The sequence below is a fragment of the Babylonia areolata genome, chromosome 1 (assembly GCF_041734735.1).
Source record: "Babylonia areolata isolate BAREFJ2019XMU chromosome 1, ASM4173473v1, whole genome shotgun sequence".
Classification (NCBI taxonomy): domain Eukaryota; kingdom Metazoa; phylum Mollusca; class Gastropoda; order Neogastropoda; family Buccinidae; genus Babylonia; species Babylonia areolata.
Genome location: NC_134876.1, coordinates 9,088,131 through 9,102,784, shown reverse-complemented (window position 1 = coordinate 9,102,784; position 14,654 = coordinate 9,088,131). Strand labels below are relative to the sequence as shown.

At 40.7% G+C, this 14,654-nt stretch overlaps 1 protein-coding gene across 11 annotated transcripts in view; it reads left to right on the top strand.

Annotated features, from left to right (window-relative positions):
• The window catches only part of LOC143277413 (RNA binding protein fox-1 homolog 2-like), an 85,439-nt gene extending 80,342 nt beyond the window's left edge, over window positions 1-5,097 (top strand). For all 11 annotated transcript variants that reach the window (XM_076582482.1, XM_076582252.1, XM_076582417.1 and 8 more), the window contains one exon: window positions 255-5,097. In XM_076582482.1, coding sequence (XP_076438597.1) covers window positions 255-299 — 45 coding nt within the window. In that variant the 3' untranslated portion in view covers window positions 300-5,097. The remainder of the gene's footprint in view (window positions 1-254) is intronic.
• Window positions 5,098-14,654: the final 9,557 nt, after the last annotated feature.

Here is a 14,654-nt window from a genome sequence, read left to right as displayed (position 1 = left end):
TATTCTTTGACAGATGATGTAACAGCTTTATTTTTATTTATTTTGTTTTAAACTTTCATGGATATTTTCTGGTTTCCAGTTTCATGGATGACAAGATGTGGTGTAAACCTGCTTTAATAAGTTGCTAAATCAAGGGAGGTAATCTTGAAAAATGTACAGACCTCCAATTGCACCAACTTTTTGTTTTTGTTTGTTTGTTTGGTGATAATTCATTGATTGGTCTGCATAATTTTGTTTACATTTTTTTTTTGCAGGCCACAGTGTACAGAGGTGGATACCAAAGATTTGCACCATACTGAACCAAGACTGGATGACACCAGGAAAGGAGTTCCATTTTCTACAGTTCTTCCACTTTTATGGCATTGACATCATAGCTCATGTGTTCATAGTCTGTTGTTTGTTGAAAGCTATGATGTTTCTTATGGAGTGTGGTGTAGGGCAGTTTGTCCAGCCACAAATGTGCAATCAGTATGACTAGAGAGGTTTAAAGAACAATCTCTCTCTCTCTCTCTCTCTCTCTCTCTCTCTCTCTCTCTCTCTCTCTCTCTTATTTTTCAGTCTCTTTCTCCATTTCAGCCTTTCTGTCACACTCTCTGTCTAGCTGTCCCGTCCCTTCCCCATGCCTCTTGCACTCTCTCTCTCTCTCTCTCTCTCTCTCTCTCTCTCTCTCTCTCTCTCTCTTATCCTTCTCATAGCCCACTCCCTTCATTCTGTTTTTTTTTTCTGATAATATTAATTATCACTTTCCTTATAACATTTTATTTTCGTTTTCTCCTGAATGCTTCCTTGGTTCAACACTTCAGACGCAAGAAAAGTACTTGAGAGAGATTTTCTTGTTCTCGAAATACTCAAATGATATTGTAAGCTTTACTTTGAAAAATAATATCTAGTCATATATATGTATCATTTATACCTCCAGCTGTTTATTGAATGTGTATTGTAGCCCTGGACTTAGTCAATTTATTCTGCTGTACTTTACGTATTTGTCTGTGTGCCACAGTCTGCCCGGTTAATGTTAGATGTTTCTTTGACGAATTCATGTTCTGACTCTGGAGCAGTGGGGGTCAGGAGGAATGGTTCATGGGAGGGTGCTGAATTAAGCTGATAGGCTTGTCTCTGCCAGGCATTCACACTTTACACTTAGTGTTTCTGTGTGATGTGAACTTTCAATCACAGGATGAAGTTTTTTCACAACTTCACTCTGCTTGAATAATGTGTATTATACTAGCATACTTGTGGAAAGGAAATAATCTGTTTTAAAACGAAAAAAGAAATTCCACAAGGAAAAACTACGTTTGATGCCTATATTTATATAGATAAATCTGCTGACCAAAGGGGCTGAAATGATCTTTTTTTCACACTTTATTGTGTATTTATGATGATCTACTATTAGAATATTAAATCAGGACACTTATGATAGACTGAGAATCCCTTTAGTCTTGTTCAGTGTCTGTTTTGTACTGCTTTTCAAATGCAAGAAGTCAGGCCATCACTGGTAGTTTCAGACTAAGTTGAAAAATCTTCCTGGTGATCAAATTAAACCGTGGGGATTGAAAAGAGGATATTTTAGGGGTGAGGGAGTAACTACTTGGAGGTTATTTCATACTGTTGAGAGAAATAAACTAACAACCTTCAGAATGACACTTTAGGTGATAAGATAACAGAACAAGGAAATATTGTGTAGAGTTTTTTTTCTCAGGCCTACAACAAAAAGTTTAGGAATCATAGATAATGGGAACATTATCTAAAGGAATGAGTAATGAAGTTAGACTTGAGGAACTTATAGACTGAAAACTGTGCTGCCACACTATATCCATTTGAAGAAATCCTGTTGTCTAGGATGGGTGTAGAACTGTTCAGAACATGCTAACTCTTAAGAAGCTGGAGACAATCCCTTGACAATTACATTATGTTCTCATGTTACAAAGTTCTTCCCTCTTCCAAGTTTCTTTTTCTTGAGGCCACTAAAGTATTCCTGTCACATGTACATAGTATTCATTGTCATTTGCTAACATGCTTCATGCTGTTTTCATCACAAAATTAGTCAGGGGATGCGTGCAACATACTGTTGCTGAAGTCAAAAATGTGCACTGTGTTTTGTGTGTCAAGATCATGTTTTGTACATGTTCTGCTGGCATTGCATTTGATGCTGACTGAGCAGTGGCTGAAGACTGCACTGGACTTGAACTGCTGTTATTGAATCTCTGAACTTACATTTGATTTGAATTGTGTTGATGATGCCCATGACCCCCACTCAGGCCCACCCAAGAGAACTGAAATCAAACGAGTGTACAGTTTGTTTTTAATCCATGTTCACATAGCATTTTAGACTACTGCCAAATGAATGTCTTGTATCACTCACGCACATCCACAAGCATTTATCTCAGATTTCCTGTGAAAGATTGGATGTGCCAATTTCTCATTTATGTACTGTCCAAGCTGTGAGTAGTTGGGAGTGTCGGACTGTTTGGTTGAATGATTAAATGTTTGTGTGTGTGACTGTATTGGATGTACCTCTGTCTGATGGCTTGAAAGCGATTTTGATAGGTCAGGAAGCCATGTAGGTTTGAGTATTCTGAATTTGTCTTTGTTCATGGAGTTAATAATATTATTTTAACTGGTGCTATTTTGTTAAGTTTTACAAAAGTTTAGTGAACAAAGAAATGTATGCTTCCAGTTGAAGTTAAATCTTGAATTCGTTCTCCAAACTTGTGATTGGTGTTATCAGGTACAGTCGGGTCGGAAGTTGTAATCAAATGTTCAGATTTGCCAAAAGCATCTTGCCTGTATCTAATAGCCATACAAAATTTTTCTGAAGTTCATAATTAATTACCATTTTGAATAGTGCTTGTTGCAAAGACCTTGGTAAAATGGTATGGGCTGAATTGACAGGTTTGCCCATATTTTCAAGTGATAATTGTGTACAGACATCCACTTCGTATGGTTAGCATCTTTGTAAAAAGAATTGTTGCTGGACTTTGTATGGTTAGCATCTTGGTCAAAAGAATTGTTGCTGGACTTCATACGATTAGCAACTTTGTCAAAAAAAGAATTGTTGCTGTCCTTTCAGGTTACTGTTAGAAATCTCAGTGTTTTATTGACAATTGTTTGTCAGTTTGTACTTGCAATTTTTTTATTTATTTACACAATTTTTGACAGCTGTTTCTAAAGTTGATATATTGCAAACAATCAAAAGTTTTAATTTATTCATTAAAACAATTGAAACCAAGGAGTTTGTTTATTTCAGATTCAACATTCCTGAAATAACATTTAGAAAGACCAAATGTCTGTCAGTGGCAGAAGGTAAATGGTTATTATTGTGTGGGGCTGTGTTTGGATTGTATGCATGGTTTGTGAGTGGGTATGGCAGAGAACGATGAGTGAATGGTGTCCATTGTCATCACTTTGTTTGTCCATGGGTTGCTATGTCTGCAGATATGTTCCTGTCCAGTGGGTCCCACTGACTAGGTTCTGTGACAGCCAGCCACTGTCATGCTGACCCTGATGCTAGATCAGTGACTTCTAGTCCACTCCTGTGGAACTCCACTGTCATACACAACCAAACAGTGGACATCCTTTCACAAGTTATATCATAACTGAACCCCTCCCCTGACTCCCTCTAAACCAAGTCCATCACTAACCTTTGAACAATTACAAGAAACTGAAGTGAATTGTTTCTGAATACTTTTTAGAAGCACCAAAATATGTGTATTAATTATGAAAGTCCTACCTCTTGGCCAGTATTGCATTGTATAAGTGTGCTTTAAAAGTGAACATGGGTAAGCTGCATCTGGATGGCATGGGTTCATTGACTGACTCTCCTGGCTGCTTCATAAACATGTCAGCAGCAATGATGTTAAATGGGCACCAAAGGAACTTGCATGTTACTTGTACTCTCGGGACAAAAGAATGGAAAAGACAGGATAGCATTATTCAGATTTATTTGTTGAGAATCTTTAGACTGGACATATGCAAAAGGATATAATGCTCCTGGCTTTTTAAAATGGTAGTTTCAGAATCTGGGTCAGAACAAAGGTTTCAAGACTGAAAAACCTGGTATAATGAAAAGTTGTGAAGATGACATTGAAATCAGAATGTGAGACAAGCATTTGGAAGACTGTATTTAACAAACTGGCCTTGTCAAGACTACAAAGCAGGAAACTGGTTTTGATAAGAAAAGGTGTGTGATTGATGATCACAGGGAGTATCATTCTTCTGACAACACTGACTGTTGATGTTTATGTTCGAGAACAGTCCATTCATGCTACAGTTGATCATAAGTTACTCTGTCCACCCTGTCCTATAAACTGGATCGACCAACATGAGGCGACTTACAGAAGTTCAGGGAACACACAATGGTCCTTTTTTGTACATATAATCCTGTACACCTGACACAGAAATGACTGTCCTCTAACATGCATGTTGAGTGGGTTGCTGCTGAGCCCTGGAAGACACATTTCCTCCTGGTTTGTTTGTATTCAGCCTGGTTTTGCATTTGTTTTGAAGTTCTTGTCAGTAGCCGTGTAGTGGAGATGTGTGGGCTTGCCAGTGGACATGCATGGTACAGGTATTGCTGCCGTTGAATGACTTGCATTTGAAGTCCTGGAACGCATGATGGTCGGGTTTTTACCATGTATGGGTGTATCACTCGTCTGCACTTTATTATTATTATTATCATTATTATTATTATTTCTGTTAAACAAAAAGAAAATAAAACATTATACCTTAAACTATATACTCCACATATTATCCAGTTAGAATCCTGCATTCAGTTTCACATGATGTAGAGGTACAGAGGTGGATGCATTCATATATGTTCATGACATTGGCCATGATTTTCTTTCCCCCATTGCCACTTTGCCATTTCTTTTGTGGAATAAATAGGATACTTTGCTTGCTCTAGTTAACTAGATCTGAGGCTGCGCCATTTGGGACTTGTGCTTGTATAGTTTATTATTGTATGTGACAAAACTGTTTTGTTTTTCTTCCCTTTCTCCCCATATCTGGTATGCTGCCTTTGCACTTTTTAATTTTTCTGTTCTGTTTAAAGTTTGTAGATGTGGCACGAATTTGAAAATAAACTTTGTGTAATCTTTATGCTCTACACTAGTCTGTACTGGCCTCTTCTTGGTACACTGAACTTCCATCTCATAGTGCACACAAAGGTGGTTAGTAGACAGTAAATGGAATATAACTGGTGTCAACAGATTTCTGCAGATCTATAATTTCAAAATTTCTTGTCTGATATCGATCATCAACATTAAAAACTTTTAAAGTGTACACACATTCATACAGTCATCCTCACTATATATCTGTTAAAATTGACCAAATAAAGATATGCATGGAGTGGCAAAGGCAAACACTGTATTGAATTGGTTTATGGAGACAGTAAGAGATGGAAGGTAGGTGGGTAATATAACTGATGGAAGTTCTGTGCCATGTGTGCTGAATGTTGTTGATGCATGGTGGAAATGATGACCCACTTAATTATTTGGAATCTGGAATGTGCATGAGAATTGACTGGCATGACAGGTGGTGATTGGTGTGGGTTTTTTACAGCCAGCAGGTCTACTAACTGATCTGGAAACTGCCATTGTGTCTGACTCTGCTTGTTTGTTGTTTGTTTCTGTACTTGTGTGACCTCCACTAACAGAGTTTGATGCTCAGCCTTCTGTCTGTGTTTTGCTGGGTACCTGTGCCCAACATTGGTTGCTACACCTTATCGTTTCCATCCTCCGGTTGATCCCTTCTTCACCCCCCACTCTTTCTCTGTCTTTCTGTTCAGTACAACTGAAAAAGTTTGCTTGCCATTGGTTTGAACAAACTAACAGACTTTACGTTGTTCCACAATGTTCTAAAGCATGAATACATATATATGTGGCCTGTTAAGGGGGAAACAGTGAAAACCGCAGAATCTGTCTTTGAAAGAGTGATGTATTTTGTTTGGCTTATGTTTATGGCCACACTGAATAATCATGCTCCTGACTTGCACACGAAAACACTGGAACATGCCTTCTGATCTTTCAGCATGTTAGAAATGACTGCTCTCTGACAGTGTATTCATGTGTCAGCAGAGGTTTGAATCCTTTGAAACTTGAAAGTGACTCACAGAAGTAAGTCCCACCAGTTTTTGTCCTGTGAAGACTGGTAAATTTACAGGGTAGGAAAATGATTGAGAAGTTTACTTGGCCCAACCTACCTAAAGTGAAAGAAACCAAATAGATTAGGGTTGGAGGGGTTGGTGGAAGAGAAGAAAACGGGGTGCACACACACACACACACACACACACACAGGTCGTACATGGCTGTTCAAAAGCAGCAGTCATATAGCAGGGGAGGTAACAAAACTGATCAGATGAGACTTGATCGACAGATGACTTCAGGAGTCTTCAGTATGTCGGGGTTGTTTTGTTGTTGTTTTTTGTGGGGTGAGGGTGGGGTATGCTGTCTTCAGTAAGTCCTTTTTTAAATGTTTTTGACAGAATGCTGAGCATGGCTCATGGTGATGTACTCATCTGCAGCCAAGAGACTGTAGTTGGATTGGCAGTGAATTTATTTAATTGTCAGTATCAAAATGTTATATCTCTGAAAACTGAAATTATTGATACATACAATGGTATAAAACCGAACCAGACTTTATTGACGGTCAAACGAAAAAAGCGAAAAAACAAAAAACAAAAATATCCTGGACAATCTCTTTCGAGAATTCTCACTGGCTATCAACTCAGTTTGGGTAATTTAAGCCAGCACACATTACCAAGAAATGAAAATGACAGATATTGTGAAAGGAATGGACTTGATTTAGATTTAGAGAGCGAAACAGAAGTTCATTGACAATAACGGTAACACAAGAGGGTGCCCCATTTCTCTGAAGGTCCTCCACTGTCCAAGTACAGTGTTCACTGGCAACCAGAGTTAGCAATTTTGTTTCAGCCTACAGGGATGCCTTTGACTGCCAACATCAGTCTGGCAAACATGTGATACACTTCCTTAAATAAAAAAGAACAAACTTTTTTTTTCATTTCTTTTTTGAAGATTATTAGTTACACATTGCAGTTCAGCTGTCAACTTTCCTTTTTTTTTTCTTTTCTTTTTTTGTAGTCAGATTCAGTCTGTTCTTTCATGTATCAACACACTTTATATACACGCCACAGAGAAACTAAAAAATCACTGTTATAGTGATTAAATCAAATCTGACAGAGAAGAACATAGTTTCTCACACACATGAATTCAGAAAGATGCCTGTTCATACACCCACTTTTTAAATACTAGGCTGTGGAACATTAAAGTGGCTCTGATCCAATATCGGAACATAGCTGTTAATTAAGTATATATATGGAGAAGGACAAAGCACTCGATACTGTCTGGAATGCAGAAATTCTGGTCACACAACCACTGTTCAAGAAGTGTGAAATCAGACTGAATATATCACTATTGTTCTTGGGAGACATAATTGTTGGTAACTGGAGAGATACAAGAGCAGGTTAGAAAAGAAACGTCATTTATTTTTATATTAAAAATTTGGTTTCCATAACTTTGCAAACATAATCAACTCTTTAGTTATATGCAGCTTATTACTTCAGTGTTTATGTCTGTCTGAATACTTAACCATTTTTCTTAATTCATTTTTTTTTTAACTTGAACCACACTATTCCATGTCACATGTAATATAAGTAGGATATTTGCTTCATGCATCCTGATCCTCTTGACGAGATCGAGATTGGCCAGACATCACCGATGCGCACCATTAATTCACCTTGCATCGAAATCTATCCTTTTCCAATTCATGAAAAATCAACATATCTAACATTTCACAACATGTTTTGCAACAGTGTGTCAAGTTTCCTTAAGAAGCAATTTAAAAAAGAAATTAACTTACCTTATAATTTTAAACCACAATCAAATATAAGAACTTCAGCATTGATGTAAACTAACGAAAGTTACCACACCTATTGCAGAAAGAGGGAAGATAAGAATAACCTTATTTATTATCTTATGAAGAGGAATTGCATCAGGTGCAGTAACACAAAAAAGACAATTTACACAACACACACATGCACAAATCGTGAAACATGACTGACTTTTGTGGGAAAAATGAAGATGCAAAGTTTTTCATGTAAAAGCATTTCACATATTTGCTTTAAAAATTATAATTCATTATCATTACATAGTAATTATCAATATGAATATACTGAAAGACATGAATGCTAACATTGCACGTATCCCAGTGCGCATTCATTCTTATGTCAAACATATTCAAGTAAAAGATGATTTTGATAAATCTAACCAAAGTGTGACCAATTACACATGCTGGTCTTAAACCAATAAATGTCGACTGCTAGTTATTTTCATGAAGATTGTTCAAGTACTTGTTACCTGTAAACATTTCTTGTCATACTTCCTACTTTTGCTGTCATACTTTCACTTACCAGAGGGTTATGCTCTGACCACCGCATACCAGTGCACCTAAGTTGGAAGGAGATTTATATAAGGTGTTCATTTTTTTTTTTTTTTTTTTTTAATTGACATTGTGACAATGACATCAGACATTGAATTTGATATAAGTTCACGATCTAACAATGTCTGTGATGCACCAGGCTTGATGAAGGTTGGATGCGAGATCAAGAGTCTTGCCCAGTCTTTTTTTTGCTTTTTTGTTTTGTTTTTCATCCTTTTTTTCATTCCTTTTTTATGCGTTCTCAGAAAGCTATGTTATCACTTTGACTCTTACCTGTCCAAAAATATAGATGTCTACATCAATGGGTTGCTGGAACGGCCTCGTCATAGTCTTCATCCAAGTTTGGTTTGGCTCAAGTTTCACGTGCAGCGCTGGGTCATGTCGCACACATGCATGAAAAAAGACCTACAATGAAACGTGAACACTCTTGATCTCTCTCCGCCCACTGTATGTGTGTATGTATGTGTCACATGTACAAGCACATTTATACCCTTCAGCTTTCCTTAACATTTATGAACCAAAAAAACCTCAGAAACTGTTGCAAATAAACAAACTGCACACACATCTCATGAAAATTCAGTATCCACTTACTGAGTCACTGATTGAAAAAGACTGGTGGCGCTTTACCTTTGCAGAAACCCAAGGCGTTGGGTATTGAGAGCCTACCGAATGCCGTGCGAGAGAAGGACAGGAAAAACTGTGCACAAGGGGATGTTAATTTTATATCAAAGATGTATCTGAATTCTGAGATTTGCATATTAAATCCATAAATGCGGTGTTGCAAACACAAGCGTTCGCACGATATCAGAACCATGAACGAGATGGGCAGGGAGATAATGATGAAGGTAAGCACTTTAAGAATTTAGAAGCTGGATCTTGATTGACCGACATTGTTTTTGTACACACACACACACACACACACATTGTGTGGGCTCGCTGCCATTGTTTAACGCAACACCAACGAGCGGCCTACATCTAGGAAAATCGGAAATCCACAGAAAAGTCAAAGAATATCAAAAAGAACAGGTACAAGGCCATCACACCATCGATCGCCTCAAAGAAATAAAAGCAGAGAGAGGGAGCGGCCGTAAGTCTAACATGAAAGGTAGAGCACGATACTTTGCAAATCAAACAAATATCGGCATCATTTCCAAACCAACATTGCACAAATTTCTTCAAAACGGAACAGTCTCCGTGGGCTTTTCCAAATACAACAGACTGAGCAACACACTAGACGCCACGTTCTTGGCATCAGAGATCTTTTCCCATCCCTCTTGCGGCCAATCAGCGGCAGCCTCTGTGCGTGTGTGTGTGTGTGTTTGTGTGCATGTGTGGGTCTGTATTTTTGAGTGCGTTTGTGCATGCGCAAGAGTGTAAGTGTACACAAGTGTCAGGAGAGTTCTGTGCACGTGCGTGTGTGTGTGTGGGGGTGGTGGGGGCGTGGGGGGAGGTGGGGTAGAGGATGAGGTATGTGAGTGTATGCATGCCTACACTGTGGGAGCAACAGGATATTGGAACGTATATATATATATATATCTTTGTATATATGTGTGTGGGGTTGGGGGTGGGAGATATGGGCATATGTGTGTGTGCTTGTACAAGTAAGTGTTCATCTGTGTGTGTGTGTGCCGTGGAAGCGGCGATATGTAGACTAGAAATGAGTGTGGAGGAGGGGGGTAGAGGAGGTGCAGGGTAATGTGTGTGTGTGTCAGTGTGTGTTGGAGCTCATGTACGTTTATATGTATTTAACTGTGCTTTCATATCTGTGAAACTGCATGTTTGGTGCATATCTGTTATGCATGTGTGGCCAGTGTATGTGTGAATGTGTGTCTTCATGTTTTACATTTATTTGCTTATTTATCATCATTGTTATCTTATTTATTTATTTATTTATTTATTATTATTATTACCTTTTTTTAAATATTGTAATTATTATTTATTTATTCATTTATTTATTTATGTAAGTTTATCTATTATTTATTCACCTTTTTTTCTTTTTTTTCTTTTTTTTTCTCTCTCAAGGCCTGACTAAGCGCGTTGGGTTGCGCTGCTGGTCAGGCATCTGCTTGGCAGATGTGGTGTAGCGTATATGGATTTGTCCGAACGCAGTGACGCCTCCTTGAGCTACTGAAACTGAAACTGTAACACGGGCCCTACACACGGTCTTGCATGCTCTCATCACAACTCTCTCTCTCTCTCTGTGAATTTGGTATTGAGGAGGCCAGCCTGGGATCGACGGTGTGTGTACGTGCATCAGACAAGAATTACTCCCCTCCTCAACAATGAGGTTGGTATAAAATCGGGCGGGTGTACTACTCACACACACGCGCGCGCACACACACACACACACAAACACACTCACAAGAATGCACAGCCGCCGGCCGCCGCACACACATACACACAGTCTCATTGACACACACCCTGGCACGCACACACGTGCACACACACATACACACACACACACACACCCTGACGCGCGCACGCGCGCACACACACACACACACACACACACACACACACACACACACACACCGCACACGCACGCATGCACGCACACCCAAACACACACATACACAAGAACGCCGGCACAGTCGCCGCGCACTGGCACGCACACAGGCGCGCGCCTTGACGCCTTGACGCACACACACACACACACCGCTCACGCCTGCATGGACGCCCGCCGCACGCACGCGCGCGCGCGCGCGCACACACACACACACACACACACACAGGTGAGCCGCACATCCCCGCCGTTTCCAAGCCTTCAACAAAATTCATCTGGACGGAATACTTCCAAAATAACCTTGGCTGAGCTGAGCTGAACTGAAGTTTGGTCTGTACGCGCGCGGGCGCCCGCACACACACACACACACACACACACACACACACACACACACAGTGATCAAGGTACCCACACACACAGCACGGAGCAATGCTAAAAAAAATAAAAAATTAAATTAAATTAAAAAAACACCCACACCCACACACACACACACACTGGCAGCACATAGCTGTGCTCAGAAAGATACCCACACACGCAGCATATAGTGATACCCATATATGCAGCGTACAGCTGTGTTCAAGATACCCACACTCGCAGTATATAGTGGTGCTCAAGGTACCCCCATACACGGAGCATACAGTCGTACTCATGATACCCACACGAGCAGCATATAGCGGTGCTTATGATACCCACAATCGCAGCATACAGTGGTACTCAAGATACCCACACACGCAGCATACAGTGGTGCTCGCGATACCCATACTCGCAGCATACAGCCATGCTCGGCTACCCATACTCACAGCATACAGCGGTGCTCATGATGCTCATACTCGCAGCATATAGCGGTGCTCAGCTACCCACACACGCAGCATGCAGCGGTGCTCAAGATACCTACTTACGCAGCATATGGCGGTGTTACTGGTACCCACACACGCAGCGTATAGCGGATTTCAAGCTACCTGGACACGCAGCACACGATTTTGATTGTTAAACGTGACTGCATTACTATGTACTGCGTATGTGGGTATCTAAAGCACGTGCATACGAACCTGACGTGTTTATCACAAGGTTGTGACATGTTCAGCCTACAATACTGTGTGTGTGTGCTGTTTATCTGATCAGCTTGGTTTTCTTGGGGTAGAATAGGGTGGGGTGAGGAGGGTTACACGCTGTGAATGTACGGGTATCCTGACACTGACAGAGTTGTTAAAACAGAGTACTTACCCTTCGAACACATTCCAGTGGAGTTGGGCCCTTCGAACACACGTCAGTATCTTAACCAGGAGGACAGTCAGTGACCTTGGCTGGTGTCTTTTTTTCTTTTCTTTTTTTCTATATATTTCATTTCATTTCTTAATCTATATTTGCTTACTTATTTTATTCTAATTTTAGATTTATTTACTTTTTTGTTGTTGTTGGATGTTACGCTGCTGGTCAGGCAGATGTGGTGTAGCGTACGTGGATTTGTCCGAACGCTGTGACACCTTGAGTAACTGAACTGAACCCCCCCCCCCCCCCCCCTCACCACCTCTCTCTCTCTCTCTCTCTCTCTCTCTCATCAATACATGGTGTTGCACTGTGACAGTGTTGGCCTGCTCTCCCCTGGGAAAGAGCGGACAAAATTAGCACACACAGAAAATATGTTGCGACAGGGCTTTGGAACACAATTCGATACAACACTTGTCTAACCCTGGATAAACGTTACAGTACAATACAACACTGACAACACATGCATGATACGATGATTTTCTATCTAGCCATGGAAAAACGTTGCAATACCGACAGTGCAATGCTGAGTGCTGATCTGTCTAAAACCTCGCCGCATTTGTCACAAGTTGTTTGTTGTTGTTATTTTGCTATCACACTGTATGAAACCATTTTAAATGGTAGATCAGCACCGCCATCAAATTTAATATTACCGGGTACTCTACACAGGACGCCGTGTGTGTGTGAACAGGCACCTCCCCCCCCCCCCCCCCCCCCCCCCCCCCCCCCCAAAAAAAAAAAAAAAACCCAAAAGAATGACAGAAAAACAAAAACAAAACAAAGATCCTCAAAAAGTCGGTCAACTTGACGATAACACCACCACCACAACTACCACAACAACAGCCATCACTAAGTCAAGTGTGGAAGAAATTATTTACAGCGCAGTCAGTTACGGTTCTTTAGAGGCGAGGAAGACATTGTATATATATGTGTGTATATACACAGAGAGAGAAAGATATATATATATATAATGTCTTCTCAATCAATTTAAAAAAGAAAAGAAAAACGAATCAACGTTCAGTCGGTGTCAGTTATCAAGGAGGTGTCACTGCATTCGAACAAATCCATATACGCTACACCACAAATGCCTGGAATGCAAACATATTTTTGTGTACCGATCAAAGTGGATTTCTCCTTTTGAACTTTGCAAGATGACAACACCAATGTTGCCATGGTTTCCCAGTCTTTTTCGGTGTGCCAGGTGCTTGCGACACACGGGACCTCGGCTCATCGTCTCCGGTCCGAATGACTGGACGCTCAGTTTGATTTTCCAAAGGCGAGAGCGGGATTTCTAACCCGGGCATTCACGGACACTGTTAAGTCATTCCATGACCAATAATAAATATTTCTGGATTAAAGTATGAACTATGTCGAATATGGATATGTGTCGCAAAAAAAGAACTATCGCATGTTAAAAAAAAAAAAGAAAAGAAAAGAAAAAAAACTAGCTTTAGCGCTGCACAAGGGAGATTTAAATACATGTACATCATAGTCAGTGAATATCTGGCACTCTCTCTCAAACTCATCATCACATGCAAAAGAAGACAACCTATCTCAGCACCTTTGCGAGGCAAATAGACCTGAGGATCAGCCAGAAGAAAACAGGTGGATGACAATGAACATTCCAAACCCTCCACCAATCCGAGTAAACGGAGCAGATCTACCCAAAAATGGAGAGTTTGTGTACCTGGACAGCACTGTCAGACACGATGGAGGAGCAGGCAGTGGCATCAAGAGCCGTCCCAGCAAGGCCAGAATCACCTTCAGAACTGATGCTGAACAACGTGTGGAGATCCCAGTACAGCACCAACACCAATCTGAGAATGTACCAGAGCTGTGTACTTTCTACACTGCTCTATGGCTCAGAATGCTGGAAGGTGAGAGTGGTCGAACGGTCGAGTTGTCAACCTTCCACGCGAAAAAAACACCGACTGAAGAATCCTGCGAATCTGCTGGGGTCAGTACCATCTCCAATCAACACCTACTCGCCCAGTACCGCAGTCATAAGAGAATATGGAGTCTTCTTCTTCTTCTTCTTCTGCGTTCGTGGGCTGCAACTCCCACGTTCACTCGTATGCACACGAGTGGGCTTTTACATGTATGACCGTTTTTACCCCGCCATGTAGGCAGCCATACTGGTGTGCATGCTGGGTATGTTCTTGTTTCCATAACCCACCGAACGCTGACGTGGATTACAGGATCTTTAACGTGCGTATTTGATCTTCTGCTTGCATATACACACGAAGGGGGTTCAGGCACTAGCAGGTCTGCACATATGTTGACCTGGGAGCGCGTTGGGTTACGCTGCTGGTCAGGCATCTGCTTGGCAGATGTGGTGTAGCGTATATGGATTTGTCCGAACGCAGTGACGCCTCCTTGAGCTACTGAAACTGAAACTGACCTGGGAGATCGTAAAAATCTCCACCCT